This window comes from Indicator indicator, chromosome 10, assembly GCF_027791375.1.
Source record: "Indicator indicator isolate 239-I01 chromosome 10, UM_Iind_1.1, whole genome shotgun sequence".
Classification (NCBI taxonomy): domain Eukaryota; kingdom Metazoa; phylum Chordata; class Aves; order Piciformes; family Indicatoridae; genus Indicator; species Indicator indicator.
The window spans coordinates 19,859,669-19,874,553 of NC_072019.1; the positions used below are offsets into that span (position 1 = coordinate 19,859,669).

The window sequence follows — 14,885 nt, forward strand, 5'->3', positions numbered from 1 at the left end:
GGGAACAGGATGCACAGCCCTCATGGTCTGCTGCCATGATGGGCACCCCTTGGGATCCTGTCTCTTTTGGAGATCCTCTGATGTTCACCAGGGATTCCCCAGTGCCCTGAGACAAGCCCCAGGTCTCATCATACCGTGGGGATGGGTTTTCATAGTATCCAGCTGAGATCTCACCCCTTGCAATTTCTTTGTCCTGCCCCCAAGGAAAATGGGGAACAGACTAAGTCTTTCCTCTGCACCTCTGCTAGAATGCTTGAAAACTGTTCTTGCAGCTTTCCCTCAGATGGCTGCTTTGCACAGGGGTAGTCTTGCTCCTCCAGACAGTCCCTGTGGGGCTCTGCAGCTCTGCACCCTTCCCATCCTGGCCAGACAGTGCCTGCCCAGCACTGTGCCAAGCTGCCAGGTAACTCTGCGCATCTTGAAAAAGGATGGTTGTATTAGACCAGCCTGCCCGAAGGCATGTTGCTGCTGCTGGGATTCTTTCTCATATGCTGGTCCCTCAAAGATCTCCTGGGCTCTGTGCTGACCCTCCCATGGGAGCTCCTGTCCCAGGCTGTGGCCTCGCATCCTGCACTGCGGCTGATCATTAAATTGACAGTGAGTGGATAGGCTTTATCTCTTTTGGCTTCAGCTTGCTAAGCCCTAGGCATGCCATCCAGCTGCCTGTATGGCTGTGTTTTGCAGTCTGCAGGAAGCAAGGGCTGCTCCTCTGGAGCCCAGGCATTTGCATTTGCCCTTGTGGACAAGAGTCTTTTTTCTCCAGAGGGTGTTTTAACCTTGTCAGTACAATTTTGATTTTTTATTCTGGCCTCCAATGCTCTTTGGTGTCAGCTGCAGGCATTAGTAAGCAGCCTCTCTAACCCATCACTGAAGTTCCCAATAAAATGGTGATAGGGACTGGCTCTTGCAAACAGCCTGATGTGTGCCATTACCTGTGCACCTCCTCCACTGCCACCTTAGAACAGCATCTGAGGCAGCATCCTCAGCCCTGCTCAAAATAAGAGCTTTGTGGTTTTTGCCTCCCTGACAGCAAAGCCCAGAAGCTGGATGGAGAAGGAAGTGGGACTGGTTTGACAAAATTTGACTGTGACAAATTGATATTAGGTGTTCCCATCTCCCCTTAGTACCCTTTGTGCTGTCCCCAGCTGCAAAGCAAGGAGAAGCCAACTTACCTTTGGTACAGTGGGGATGTGTGTGCTAGTGGTCCCTCACCGTGCCGTGGTGCTGCACACTGGCAGGGTGGGACACACCTTCAGCCACCCATGCCAAGTGACGATTGTAGATTGGCAACCTCGTGCCAATCTCATGAGCATGCCTGCAAGAGCCCACCATGGTGGTCCTGCTCCTGCACCAGAACCACTAGCATCTTTGTGGAGCCTGCCAACGCTCCCTGTGCCTGCAGCTCTCCTCTCAGCACAGCCATAACATTGGCACCGTTGGGTCAAGCAGAGCAGATCCAGCACACACCACTGCCAGGCAGCATGGGTTGGGATAGAACCAAAGCAGCCACACCATGTCCCATTCCGCCTCATGCCTGCGGCCCCCAACAACCTGCCCTGCCCCAAAAAGGGGCCTCCCTGGTTTCTCTGGAGTTGTTTTTCTTCCTACCCCAGCCTCCTGGCATGCTGGTAGCCACAAGAGCAGGACGTGGTGCGTATCTGATAGGAGCAGTCTCTCTTGGCACTGCGGCTGGCGGTGGAGGGGCCACAGCATGGCGGTTTTGGGCACAGGGAAGTGCCAGCAATGGGGCGGGGGGGAGCCTCCAGCCAGGCTTCCTGAGCTGCACAGCCACCACTTCCCAGATAAAAGTATTGCCCCGAGGAGCTGCAGCAACTCCCAGCCCTGGGTTCGGGGAAGGGCTGAGCACGACACACACAGCCCTGGCACACAGACTGCAGGATGGCAGCCTGTCTGCACTGGCGCTGGCTGCTCTTGCTGCTCCCTGTCATCTTGCTCAGCTTCTGCAGCCTGCCATCAGCCCACGAGCCAGTGACATCCCAAGGTAGGTCTTTGGGGTCATTTTCTCCCCCAGACAATGGATTGGAGATGATCTGGCACACCAGGCACAGGGAGTGAGCACCCCACAGCAACTGAAATCTGCAGAGCTGGGGAAGGGGCACTCCAGGAGGGTGCTCAGGGGGTGTTGAGGGTGGATGATGGAGCACCCTTCTCATCTGTGGTATACCCCGGCGTGCCCAGAACAAAGGGACATCCCTGCTTTCTGAAGATAGGACCTAGCAGCCCCCAGGCACCCTTTTGGAACGGCAGCCTGAGGCTCCCAGTCCTGACAGGTAGCAAAGGGGCTCTCTGCTCATCAAAAGTTCTTGAAGTTACAATGACAATGGTCTGAGCAAAATTTAAGCTAGCATCTGATGGCACAGCTCTGTACCATGGATAACAGGCTAATCCCAATGCTCCCACACCAGCCTTACCATGATCTTCTTGCCCCACCAAGCAATCTCAGCTCAGCCAGTAGCTCTTCCTAGCCTGGCTCACTTTGCTTGGCAGAGCCACTTTGCAGTCAGTTCTCTTCCATTTCAGGTCTGTCCACACTTTCCTTGATGCTCCTCTTCAGCACTTTTAACACTTCCTATAACACCATAAAGTGCATTAATTGAACAAATTGTTGATCTCCTGCTTGTCTCTCCAGCCCCATCCCAGACCTCTGGCCATGGCAGGCTCAGGAGCACATTTTGAGTCACTGTTGTAGTGGCGGTGAGAGGAAGGTTGAGGTTGGGCTCATTCTCTGTCCACAGCTTCTACAACATCACTGTGCCTCAAGCCCATTGCTAGTTTGGCAGAACACTGTCCAAACATGTCTGATGTGGGCTGCAGAGCTGTGTGGCTCCTCTTCCTAGGAAACAGCCTGCACCCAGCAGAGATGCTCTGGTAGCCCACAGGACCAGTGTGGCTTCCCACCGATGCTATGGGTCCCTGTGCCATTGCACTGCTGGAACCTGTCCACCCCATCCTCTGGTGCAGGGAGCTGCAGATGGTCATGCTGCCATTATGAGGACTGCTGAAGGGGCAATGTGGTGCAAAAAGGGAAGAGCAGGTGGGGAAGCTGTGGGAAAGGGACATTGGCTGGAGGAGCAAGGCAACACAGGGCTGAGAAAGGAGGAACATGGCTGAAGCCTCAGCACAAGAGAGGAGACAGGTAAAGCAAAGGGAAACTGAGAAGGTGGCAAAGACATTTTGGGACTGTCCCTTATTTTTCACCCAGGGTGGCTCAACTGGCAGCACAGGGTGTCATAGCAGGATGTGCTCAGCACATGGAGCAGGGCCAGCTACTGGCAGGGGGCTTCAGGGGTCCAGCAGCTGGAGCAACCCCTGGGGAAGAGTGCACATCCCAGCAGCAAGATGAGGAAGAGGAGGGTTGGAGCAGGTGCCAGGGCAGAAGCAGTGCGAAAGAAGGGAGTGCTGGAGTAATGCTGGAGGTAGCCAGCCCTGTGCTTCACACATCTGCATCTTAAATTTGTCCCCTTTTCCCTAACAATGGGGACAGGTATCCATGTACCAGCCAAGCCACCAGTGCATGGGATGGAGATCCTGCAGGGTGTGGTGCTCCAGTCCATCCTTGCAATGACAGGGAGGGCAGCTGGTTGAAAGGGGTAGAAAAACCCACAGCTCCCCAAGCAGTCCCTGGGATCACAGCACATCCCCACACCAGCCCTGAAGCTCTTTCCCTCTCCCCAGAGTGCTGCTCCTCCTTATCTCACTTCCGTGCACCTTCCGGCATGGAGTGCTTCCCCCCTATCACCAAGCCCTGAGCCCCCATCTGACCGCAGGGCTATTTCAGGATGTTTGTTTGTCCCAAAGGACCCCAAGTGCTGAGGAAGGGGGAGTGGTGGGGTCAGTTGGCAGGGAAACCTGCCACCAGCTGGGACCCTGGTGCCTGCCAGCAGCCAGCACGAGCAGAACACCCCTCCCCACCATGCTAAGCTGGTGGAAGGCACCTGTGCCACGGCCATGTCTACAGCCATGCCCATGCTGCTCCAGGTGCCTGCACAGACCTGCCTCAGGGGTGAGTTGGCCAGTGGGCATTGGGTTGCAGGCAAGATGGCAACAGTTTCATATCCATGCTCCTCCCAGATGCTGCACTGCTGGCAGGGGTGCCTGAGGATATCCTCTGCTTCTCTCGTTCCTTCGAGGACCTCACCTGCTTCTGGGATGAGGAGGAAGAGGCAGTGAGCAGGATGTGTCACTTCTACTACTGGTACAGCAGGTAGGAAGTGGTGGGGACACAGCCTAGCCTCCCTTTTGCCCACACAGACAGCAGCAGGGTCAAGGTACTGCAGCTCTTCGTGCCATCCCAGTGGCTCTCAGCTGCAAGTAGAGACGGTGGAGAATCCATGGGAGATACCCAGCAGATACTGCACAACCTGCAAGAGAGCTGGGACCTTGGCTGTGTATGACCCATGGGGATGGTGCCCTGCAGTAAATGGGGCCACAGAAAAGGAGTTGGTGACACTGAGGTCTCAGTGCCATGCCACAGGTGCCCTCTCCTCCAGCCTGACCCCAGGCAGGAGGCATAGGGTGCTGCAGGACACTAGTCTCCATTCCTCAGAGATACACCCACGGCATGCACGGTCTCCACGTGGCACGAGGCCAGCAGGACACGGCACGTCTGTGTATTCCCCAGCCAGGATGTGCGGCTCTTCACCCAGCTCCACCTCCGCGTCCTGGATGCCACCACCAACCAGACCAAGTACTGGCGGGAGCTCAGTGTGGATGTGGTGGGTGAGTCCCTCCCACCAGGCAATAGCCCTGTGACAGCAGGACACTTCCCAGACAAGAGTCCCTTGTCCTTCTCTGCACTGTGGAGACTGACAGCACTCTGTGCCCTAACAAGCTGGGCACAGAGGCCACCCTGGGAAGTCTGTCAGGGGTCCCCCAGCAGGATGAGGGGGTGCCCAGACAGGGGCTGCCACAGGAGGACAAACACCCTGGCACATTGCCCACAGGTCTCATTGACCCCCCAGCAAACATCACAGCCCACTGGGCTGGGTCTGCAGGGCAACTCTTCGTGTCATGGCAGCCACCACTCACCAACTACCTGAACTTCTTCCTCTACGAGGTGCGGTGCTGCCCTGCCAGCTTCCCAGAGATGCCCTGCAGCACTTCAGTGGATCTCAATGGGCAGCACCTTGGTGATCCCTCCAGCCAGACAGCCATCAGCATCCATCCACCCACAGCTGGGGCAGCCGCAGCCTCCCTGGGAGCTGGGCAGGTACCTAGAGAGGCCAGGGATAGTTAGGGGGACTTGGGAGTCCACAGTCACTCCTGCCTAGCCTCTCTTCCACAGGGACTGGTCCAGGCCAACACCTGGGTAGTCCTCCGGGACCTGCAGCCAGGAGTGAGGTACCACATCCAGGTGCGCAGCAAACCTGACGGCACCTCCATGGATGGCGTCTGGGGGGCCTGGTCACAAACAGTGGCTGCAGAGACACCACGCTCTGCTGGTGAGCAGCCAATCCCACCACCAGGGTGCTGGCAGGCACAGTGGGGATGGGGAGGCACCCACACCTGGGGCTATGAGGGATGGGGGTAGAAAAGGTGCAGCACCCAGGTCTTGTGGACCCAGGGGGAAGCAACTTCCTCTCTGCCCTGGCTCTCACCTGCCCAGGAGACATCGGGCTGTGCTGCAGCACCCCTGACCTGCAGCAAGTACGCTGTGAGTGGAGCTGGGACCCCACAGAGCCCCACAACTCCCACCAGCTCTTCTACCGGCAGCCTTCAAGTGAGGCCAGCACAAGGTAAGGGGCATGGTGGGGATGTGGTGCTCAGGCTGAGGGGCAGTGCATTCCAGAGACTGCCAGCCCTGTTCAGTGTCCTGCATTCCACTTTGTGCCACCTGGCCCTGTGTCATGCCCTACCCCGTCACCATCAATCTCACACTCCTGGCCACACTGCCCCTCCAACTAGGGACAGCGCTGGTGTCAAGGGTTAGTCAAGTACAGAAGGAGCAAGGCTGTGGAAACAAGGTGGCAGAGCTGGCAGAGGGCAAGGAAAGTGGGACCATCATAATGGAGCTGACTGGCTCCCCAATTCTCATTTAGGGAAAATGCATGGCAGCTTTGCGAGGAGGTGAGCGTGGTGGCACAGGGCACCCATGCCTGCACCTTTCAGCCCAGGGCTGGCAGTGCCATCTCCATCCTAGTGAATGTCACCCGGCCCCATGCGCCACCCACACTCAGCTACTTCAAGGAGCCCTTCTGGCTGCACCAGGCTGGTGAGTCCCAGTGCCACTTGCATCCCCTGACCATGCATATGCCCAGCTGGTGGGGATGGAGCACCCTACTGTGTGTTCCTTGGCCGGAACACATCCCCATCTCCAACAGTGCTCACAGATGCCCCACAGCTCATGCAGGCAACAGTGTCACAAGGCCAGCTGAGCCTGCAGTGGCTGCCACCCCTGGAAGAACTAGCAGAGCAGCTGGACTACCAGGTCCGCTATGCCGTGGAGAATAGCCATGAATGGAAGGTAAGACATAGCCAGGGCTTCCCTGAGCAGCCCTGTCCATGCAGCCCACACAGGGTGAGGTAGTGCCACAGCACTGCTCCTCAGCCACCCGCTGCAGCTGTGACCTCCAACTTGACTCTACTCCACAGGTCCTGCAGGTCCCACGGGCAGCCAGGAAAGAAGTCCTGGATCTACGGCCAGGTGCCCGCTACCATGCCCAGGTGCGGGCCCAGCCCAGTGGGCCCTGGTACCAGGGCAGCTGGAGTGCCTGGTCCAAACCTGTTGTGGTTGATGCCATGGCTGATGCAGGTAAGGAGTCAGGCAGCAGTGGAGGCTGCACACAGAGAAGCCACATGACTGAGGGCTTGAGAAGAGTACTGAAAACAGGATGGAAAGCTCCAAGCAGAGGGTGACAGGACTCTGAAGTGATCAGTAGTGATGGGTCTGGAGAGAGCCACAGACAGAGTTCCTCCTCTGATGCAGGCTGGATCATCCCCAGTGTTACAGTGGTGCCGCTGCTGCTCTTCATAGGAGTGCTCCTGGGGCTGCGGTGCACTTTCCCCTCCTTCTACAGGTAAGGGCTGTATCTGGAGCAGGTGGGGAGGAGGGTCCAGCACCAGACCCAGGCACCCTGCCCAGGAGGATCAGGGTACCCTAGGGCTGGGTTTTGCCTTCGATGCTCCCTTCCCCGCACGCAGTAACGTGAAGCAGAAGCTCTGGCCCCCCGTCCCCGACTTGCACCGCGCACTCGGCAGCTTCCTCCATGAAAGCAGCAAGCATAGCCAGGTGAGGGGGCCGACGCAGGGTTCCCCGGCGACCGATTCCCCCGGGAGAAGCTCGAAAGGCAGCGCCCACCGCACCCCTATGTGTGTGTCTGTGTCCAGGTCAACGCCTTCTACAAGCAGCCGTCGGAGGAAGCCGTCCTGCCCTGCCTGCTGGAGGTGCTGCCCGGCCCGCAGCGGGAGGCGGGCACGCCGCCGGAGCAGGCTGCCAGCCGGATGCCCAGTACCGACATTGCCAACCACTCCTACCTGCTCATGAGCGGCTGGGAGCCGCGCGGGCCGCCCTGAGCCGCGCCCCCCGCCCCGACATAAACGAGTCGTGCAACAACCCGGCTTCCACATTCCGCTCTCTTTCGCGGCGCCCCGGCCCCGGCCCGGCCCCGGCCCTAGCCCTAGCCCTAGCCTTAGCCCTAGCCCTAGCCCTAGCCTTAGCCCTAGCCCTAGCCCTAGCCCCGCGAGCCCGTCGGCTTGCCCAACGGCGCAGCCCTAGCCGACCCGCCCCCTAGTGCCACCCGGCACCCGTAGCCGCCCCGCGGGTAGAGCCCCGCCCCGCCTCGCGGCCCAGCCAGTGGCAGCGCGTGTGCAGCCGTTGGTTTTGAAGCAACCAATGCGAGGAAGAGACAGTGCGTTTGAAATGCTGCCGGGGGGCAGGGTTGTGTGGCTTTCGGCTGCTGGGCGAAGGTGAGCTTGGCATGGCTGTGGGGTCGGCCCGGGGGGGGGGGCTGAGCAGCGGCCGGGGATGTAGGGGGCTCACTCTGAGGTGAAGCGGACCGTAAGGGAGACCCTGGTGGAGAAGGGGGCTTTGAGGTACTGTCTCCGGAGCGATTGTCCTGTGGTGGAGAGGGCTCTGGGGTGCGGCCTGGGTGGGAAGTAGTGCTGTGGAGGGGGTGCCCTGTGGTGGAGGGGGTGCCCTGTGGTGGAGGGGGTGCCCTGTGGTGGAGGGGGTGCCCTGTGGTGGAGGGGGCCCAGGAGAGCGGCCGGGGGCGGATGCCCCATGATGGAGAGAGCCCTGAGGTGCTGCCGGATGGGGGCCCTGCTGACGCCGTTTGCCTGCAGAGCCATGGCTCATTTCGTGTTCGAGGCGGACCTGTACGGGCTGCTGAAGCTGGACACGCCGATCCCGAACGCGTCCCCCGCACGGTGGCAGCGCAAGGCCAAGGAGAGCGGCGTCCCCGGGCCCAGCCCCTCTACCTTCTTGTCGCCCATGAAGCCGGCCAATCGCTCCCACAGCTCCAGCAAGACGCCATGCAAGACCCCAGGTGAGCGTCGGCCAGCCGCGGCGTTGGTTGGGTGGGGCAGCGTTGTCTGAGAGCTTGCTTGTGGCCATGGGGCTCTGGGCTCCGTGCCGGGTTGCCCTAGCCAGCTTGGTTAGGCAGGAGGAGGTGGGCTACGTTGCCTGGCTCCTGGGAGTCGTTCACCTTCTAGCCTCCAGCATGAGGTGGGCAGAGCTCTCTACTAAGGCTCGGTGAATGGCTGATCCCCGAGGTGAACCTTGCTGGCACAGCTGCGTATTAAGACAACCCACTGCAACAGTATTTTTGTGAACTCTCGAATTGCTGCACTGGACCTAAGGAATTGTCTCCTAGTAGTCCCTAACCAGATCTTAGTGCAATTATACAGAGGCAAAAATATGGGTTAGTTGTGCTTGGATGGCGTAAGTTCTCTGTGTCCTGCTTGTCTGGAACTCTTCTGGTAGGTGTGATGTGAAAGAGTGCTGTGTTGCTGTCTTGAAAGCTCTAATGCAGCCTGTTCAGTAACTTTAAGATGCTATCTATGCATGTAAATACAGGTAAATCTGGATCGAAAATCCAGGGCACCCCAACAAAGGCTGGGGAAGATCGCTACATTCCCAACCGCAGCACTATGAAGATAGAGATGGCAAATTTCCTCCTAACCAAAGAGAATGACCCTGCTGAGGAATCACCCACCAAAAAGGTGAGCATGTTGCTAAGTTACAATTACTATAATGATCACTACTAAATACTTAGTCCTTCCTGACTTTTAATAGAAAAGCAAACTGAAAGTTCTATCTAGCGGGCATGCAAGGCTGACAGCCCCAGCCATCACTGCATCCAGCTTTGGGCCTTAGGAGCCTGGTGTGAGGTGGAAGCTGTAGAGCTTGCAGATGGAGCAGGTACACAGCTGCCACACAAGAGCTTGAGCATGGTTGCTCTGCTGGGTTCGTTCCCTAGGCACAGGGAGAAGCACATATCCTTACTCCTCTGCTTCACTTGCTCTAATCTGTGCTGCTTCTGGTAGCAAAATTGGGCTAATTTGGCTTTCAAACACAGCAGGCTACTGAGGCAGAGCTGTGAGGATGTACACAGTGAAACTGCTAGTGGAAGCTATTCTAGGATGCCTACATAAGGAGTGATTTTTGGAATGTGTAGACTGTGTCCTGAAGTGTGATTATAAAACATTTGGTCCTTTGTGACTGTAACTTGCCCACTGGCAACAAGATGCTGAACTTGCCACTTTTCTAGAAGGGGCCTTAGGTGCGTGCTCTGCCAGCCGCAGTTTTAGGTGTAGCATGGGCATTGTTTCATATGTGTCTCACTGAGGGTGGTTTGTCTCCATAGGAGCAACAGAAAGCCTGGGCAGTGAATCTGAATGGCTTTGATATCGAAGAGGCAAAGATCCTCCGGCTCAGTGGAAAGCCAAAAAATGCTCCAGAAGGTATGATAGCAGGGTTTGTGGGAGTTGACCTGGCTAGAGAGATCTGGGCAGGGGAATAGCAACACAGAGGCCCTGTGTTGCTATGTGGGCATGAGAGAGATCAGGTGGTTGCTGCTTAGAGCTCCTGTGCACACTGGATTCTCCCTCCTTAGGCTTCCTGAGGTTGAGGGGCTGCCTAACAGCTACAAAAACTTTTATTTACAGAAGTTGAAATAACTGCCAGTTGTTCACTTGCACTGCAGGTGGCAAACTTTCCTGAGAGCTGCAAAAGCTTCAAACTCCGATGTGCACTTTGTTACCTGTCACTAAACATAATGGGATACAGAAAACCAAGTGCTTGTCAGTTAAATTTGTTACTGGAAATCAGAGCTCACCCTAGTTCAGCAAGTCATACTGAGAGTGATGTTAGCACTCTGTGCTCTTCTGGGTGCATTGCAGGACTTCATTTTCACGGAAAGGGATTTGTAGTTGGGTCAGCAGTGCTCAGCTGGGTGGAAATAGTACTTCAGGTGAATAAACTTCTTCTTCTGCATACAGGCTATCAGAATAAACTGAAAGTGCTCTACAGTCAGAAAACAACACCTGGATCTAGCAGGAAGCGTGGCAGATACATTTCTTCAATGCCAGACCGGATTCTGGATGCACCAGATATCCGCAACGACTATTGTAAGTAGGCTGCAGTGTTCAGTGTCAGGCACCAAGGTCATTCTGCATTGTCCTAGGACACTGTAACTCAACTGTTTCAGCATCTTACACACCCAGGCTGGCACAAACCACTTCTGAAGCATCCCTGTGTAGCCTTACAGGAACAGTGGTCCAAAGTGCTGTGTTGGGTGACTTGTATCAGGGCTGCCTGATCCCAGCAGCTGGGCATGGTGACACTCAGAAGGCTGTCCCTTACCTGTACATGTGCATACCTGGTGCAGGTGGAAGATCTGGTACTGGCATTGGTGAAAGGCAGGGCTCTCCAGGTAAGGACAATGTGACCAGCATTGCTCTTCCAAATTGCAGATCTTAATCTCACTGACTGGAGCTCCCAGGACATCCTGGCAGTGGCTCTGGACAACTCTGTCTATCTGTGGAACCATGCTTCTGGGGAGATAATCCAGCTGCTGCAGATGGAGCATCCAGATGATTATATTTCCTCTCTGTCATGGATTAAAGAAGGAAACTACCTTGCTGTTGGCACAAGTAATGCTGAGGTTCAGGTTAGTGTGGGAATAAAAGTAGAGGTGTTGCCTAGGGATTTCAGGAGCTGTGGGTCTTGGGGCAAAAGCTTGGCTAGCACAAGATGCAGCGCACCCTGACCTATTTTGACTGGGGAGGAGTGGAAAAGGTTTACTGCCAGTGAGCAGCTGCAGCATTCAAGGCAGAACTTGGTTTTGGAATTCCTGACACCTGGAGTTACCTTCTGCTCACTAGGAGAGAGACACACATTCTTTTAGCTCCCACACTTTCAGATCATTGAAAGCCAGAGCCTGTGCAAGTGAGGTTCCTAGGGCAAAGCAACAGGATTTGGTTTCTTCATCCTCTGGAGAACTTCCTGCTCTGCCTGTCTAGGTATGGGACGTACAGCAGCAGAAGCGCCTCAGAAATATGACCAGCCATTCTTCCCGTGTGGGGTCCCTCAGCTGGAACAGCTACATTCTTTCCAGGTAAAGCACTGGGTGCATGTGGGTGAAGGGCACTGTCCAGCTGTGGCAGATCCGAATTCCAGGTCAGAGTGGTGCAGGTCAGTTTTGGCAGAGAAGAGTTCTTTTGGGACTGCAAGGAAAAGGCCTGTCTTCTCATGCTATTTGTGCTGAGGTTGTAAAGAGCTCCCAGTAACAGGCCAGTGATGCTGGCAATACTGGTTGAAACCCAGTGGCAGGTACAACAGTCCTGCAACAGCACAAAAATAGGTTTTTGGTGAAAACATCAGCTTGACCCTACAAATGTTCTCTCTGCAGTGGGGCACGGACTGGCTACATCCACCACCATGATGTCAGAGTGGCAGAACATCATGTGGCCACGCTTGCTGGCCACACACAGGAGGTGTGTGGACTCAAATGGTCTCTAGATGGCCGCTACCTGGCCAGTGGTGGCAATGACAACCTGGTGAACATCTGGCCGTACGTCCAGGGAGACAGTAGAGACTTTGCTCCTGTACAGACCTTCACTCAGCATCAGGGTGCTGTCAAGGTGAGTGCAGGGCTGCTATGGGCACGTATCTGTGCAAGGCAGAAATGCAGCACTTGGCTGTGCACAGGTTGCTTCCTGCATGTCTTAGAATCAAACCCTTTTCTCTCAGGCTGTGGCGTGGTGTCCCTGGCAATTGAATGTTCTAGCCACTGGAGGTGGGACTAGTGACAGACATATCCGCATCTGGAATGTGTGTTCTGGCACCTGTCTCAGTGCTGTTGATGCCCATTCCCAGGTAAGACCTATGGAAAGCTACTGCCTCCTAGGGCCCAGAGGCATGGGAAGGGAGGGAAGCATCTCTGGGTGATGAGCATCAGCACAAGCAGCTTGTCTTACCTGCATTACTGCCTCTTCCTAGGTCTGTTCTATCCTGTGGTCAACAAACTACAAGGAATTCATTTCAGGCCATGGCTTTGCACAGAATCAGCTGGTTTTATGGAAGTATCCCACAATGGCCAAGGTCACAGAGTTGCGAGGTAGGCTGCATCCTTTGTCTGAGGAGGGAAGGGCTGCTAGAGGCTGAAGGCAGATGCAGTTTTTGGTGGTCTAGCCTCAAGCATCACTGATGCAGAATGATGTCCAGAGACATGCTGCTGGGAGGGGGATGTTTCTAGGGTCTGCAGAAGAAACTGTTGCTTCAAGTGCATGCTTAGGGTGTGTTCATGCTGCCACAGCATGGTGTAGACAACTACACAAGCTAGTGGGCATCACGGGGCATGTGGGAGTAAATGTGACTAGTGAGGTAGAACCAGCCCAGGTTTGACTTACATCCCTCCTTCTCAGGTCACACTGACAGAGTCTTGAACCTGACTATGAGCCCTGATGGTACAACAGTGGCCTCAGCAGCTGCTGATGAAACAGTGCGTCTCTGGTGCTGTTTTGAGATGGACCCCATAAAGAAGAAGGAGAAAGAGAAGGCCTACAGTGCCAAGAGCAGCATCATTCACCAGGGCATCCGCTGAGTGCACAGGGCTATTGTGGGGTGGTGGAGAAATTTGGCTTACACACTGTACAGTATTTTAAGTGTTAATAAACTTGTTTAACTTTACTCTTTCTTCTAGACTCCCTTTAAAAAAAAAAAAGCCATGGCTCATAGAACCAGGTCCCTCTTCCCTGGGTGTATGTGGGAAAGGGGTGGAGCTCTCCTTCTTAAGTTTACAGCCTGGCCCTAGCACAGCTCTGAAAGATGCTGTGCTTCTCATCTGTCTCAGCTAATGCAGGTATATCACCTGTCACATCAGAAATGCTGATCAGAAGTACAGCAGTTCTACCACAGGAAAAACTGTAGTCCAGGAACCTTCCTGGCCTTGATGAGTGTCAAAGGTCCCAGCTCTGAAACAGTTCTTGGAGAAGTGTATCAGCTCTGAACTGGCCCCTGCTGGCTACTGCCTGCTTTGGTGCTGGCTGAGGTAAGGAAAAGCAAGGCTCAACTGTCCCCAGCTTCTGTTCTGTCCTGCCTGTCTCTGTCTCTGCACGTAACTGCCAACAGGGATTAGCTGTGCCAGAGCAGTCTGGGGGCTTGTTCTTGGCAGTCTGAGCTGTAATGTTACCTGCTACACCCAGCCTCTGTGCTGCAGACAGTGCTGCCTGCTCTCCTAGTGCTAGGCCAGAACAGCTAATTTGGCAGTTCAGTGCTGAATTCAGGAGTCAAATTCTACTGAGGAAAAAAAGTGGGAGGACAGAGGGTGAACATATACAGCAGTGGCTGCAAGCACCCCAAAGGCTAGGAAGAGGTGGACAAGGGCAGGAGGCCTGAAGTACAATTAAAATTTAGTTTACATTGCCAGCACTAGCTTGGATCTCATGCAAAACACTCTCATGGTACCATCAAGCCAATGCATCATAGTCCCTATATTCTTCCAGCAGCCCCGATCCCCATCTTCCCCTCATGGTGAAGGGAAACCCTGGTGCCCAAGTGAGGGCTTGGCTACTGTTCAGCATTTGGAAACATGTCTTTTGTCCAGGATCAGTTATGGTGGTGCAAGTTGCAGGAAGCACATTTGATCCTGTACAAGAGGCAGCAGCAGATCCACAGCTGCCATGCTGCTCTGCACACTGGAGCCATGGTGGTTGAGGCTGTAGGACTGCACCAGACCCATAGAGCCTGACCTTTAGCTACCCCAGAACAGCTAGGGACACTGTGCACCTGATTAGCAGCTTGGCCTCTGCCTCCCATCAGCCTGTGAATAGCTGAGGGTGGATTATTAACAGTTTTCACTTTCCTCTCAGCACAGTACCACCCTGTACCTGTGGCTAGGCTCCTGCTCTACCTCCTGAGCTTTAAGCCAGCTGGCACCTTCAAAGGTGGGTAGTGTTGGTGCCAACTTGTGCTGAGGCCAGGCAGTGTATGCTCCACACCCAGCAAGAGCAGCCCCACACCAATTACTGTTGGGGGGGGGGACACAGCTGCAAAAAGTGTGCAATAGCTGTCTCTAGCACCCTCCCACTAGGGCTATTGGTGCATCCCTCTTTGGCTGCCTGGGGAAGAGTAGGGTAGGGCCAAAGGAGACATGACTTTTGCTCTTCAAGACCAAAACCTAGGACAGCAGCTGGATCTAACAGGGAACAGCAACAGGAACCCACACACAAGCTTAGGCTCTTCCCCAGAGCTGTGCTTCTGTGGGATCCCTGCACCACACCCCTTCATGTTGATGGTGAGAGTTAGCACAGACTGTCCCAAGGGCTCCCACCAGATTAAGACTGCCAGTGGCTCCTGACCCCAGAGGGCTGGCTTTATATGCCTGAAAGGTGGTGTAGTCTCCCTTGTGTAAAAGCAGAGCTTG

The 14,885-nt window shown here is 55.3% G+C and overlaps 2 protein-coding genes across 2 annotated transcripts; both read left to right on the plus strand.

Annotated features, from left to right (window-relative positions):
- Positions 1-1,899: 1,899 nt before the first annotated feature.
- MPL (MPL proto-oncogene, thrombopoietin receptor) lies at positions 1,900-7,533 on the plus strand. Its single transcript, XM_054384540.1, has 12 exons — positions 1,900-2,002; positions 4,093-4,225; positions 4,568-4,740; positions 4,965-5,230; positions 5,306-5,462; positions 5,627-5,756; positions 6,060-6,232; positions 6,342-6,484; positions 6,613-6,772; positions 6,947-7,037; positions 7,162-7,249; positions 7,348-7,533. Exons 1-12 carry the CDS (start codon positions 1,900-1,902, stop codon positions 7,531-7,533), a joined length of 1,803 nt encoding a protein of 600 aa, XP_054240515.1.
- A 772-nt stretch (positions 7,534-8,305) lies between these two features.
- Positions 8,306-13,079, plus strand: CDC20 (cell division cycle 20). The gene is made up of 10 exons (XM_054384150.1): positions 8,306-8,504; positions 9,035-9,180; positions 9,825-9,921; positions 10,459-10,587; positions 10,933-11,129; positions 11,482-11,576; positions 11,871-12,102; positions 12,212-12,337; positions 12,461-12,578; positions 12,886-13,079. Exons 1-10 carry the CDS (start codon positions 8,306-8,308, stop codon positions 13,062-13,064), a joined length of 1,518 nt encoding a protein of 505 aa, XP_054240125.1. The 3' UTR covers positions 13,065-13,079.
- The last annotated feature ends 1,806 nt before the right edge of the window (positions 13,080-14,885 follow it).

Bases quoted from the DNA above. Each gene is read 5' to 3' on its own strand.
- MPL (XM_054384540.1), top strand. From the start codon at position 1,900: ATGGCAGCCTGTCTGCACTGGCGCTGGCTGCTCTTGCTGCTCCCTGTC. The intron at 7,038-7,161 runs GTAAGGGCTGTA...CCCCGCACGCAG, and splicing joins ACTTTCCCCTCCTTCTACAG to TAACGTGAAGCAGAAGCTCT. The intron at 7,250-7,347 runs GTGAGGGGGCCG...GTCTGTGTCCAG, and splicing joins AAAGCAGCAAGCATAGCCAG to GTCAACGCCTTCTACAAGCA.
- CDC20 (XM_054384150.1), top strand. From the start codon at position 8,306: ATGGCTCATTTCGTGTTCGAGGCGGACCTGTACGGGCTGCTGAAGCTG. The intron at 10,588-10,932 runs GTAAGTAGGCTG...TCCAAATTGCAG, and splicing joins AGATATCCGCAACGACTATT to ATCTTAATCTCACTGACTGG. The intron at 12,579-12,885 runs GTAGGCTGCATC...CCTCCTTCTCAG, and splicing joins CAAGGTCACAGAGTTGCGAG to GTCACACTGACAGAGTCTTG.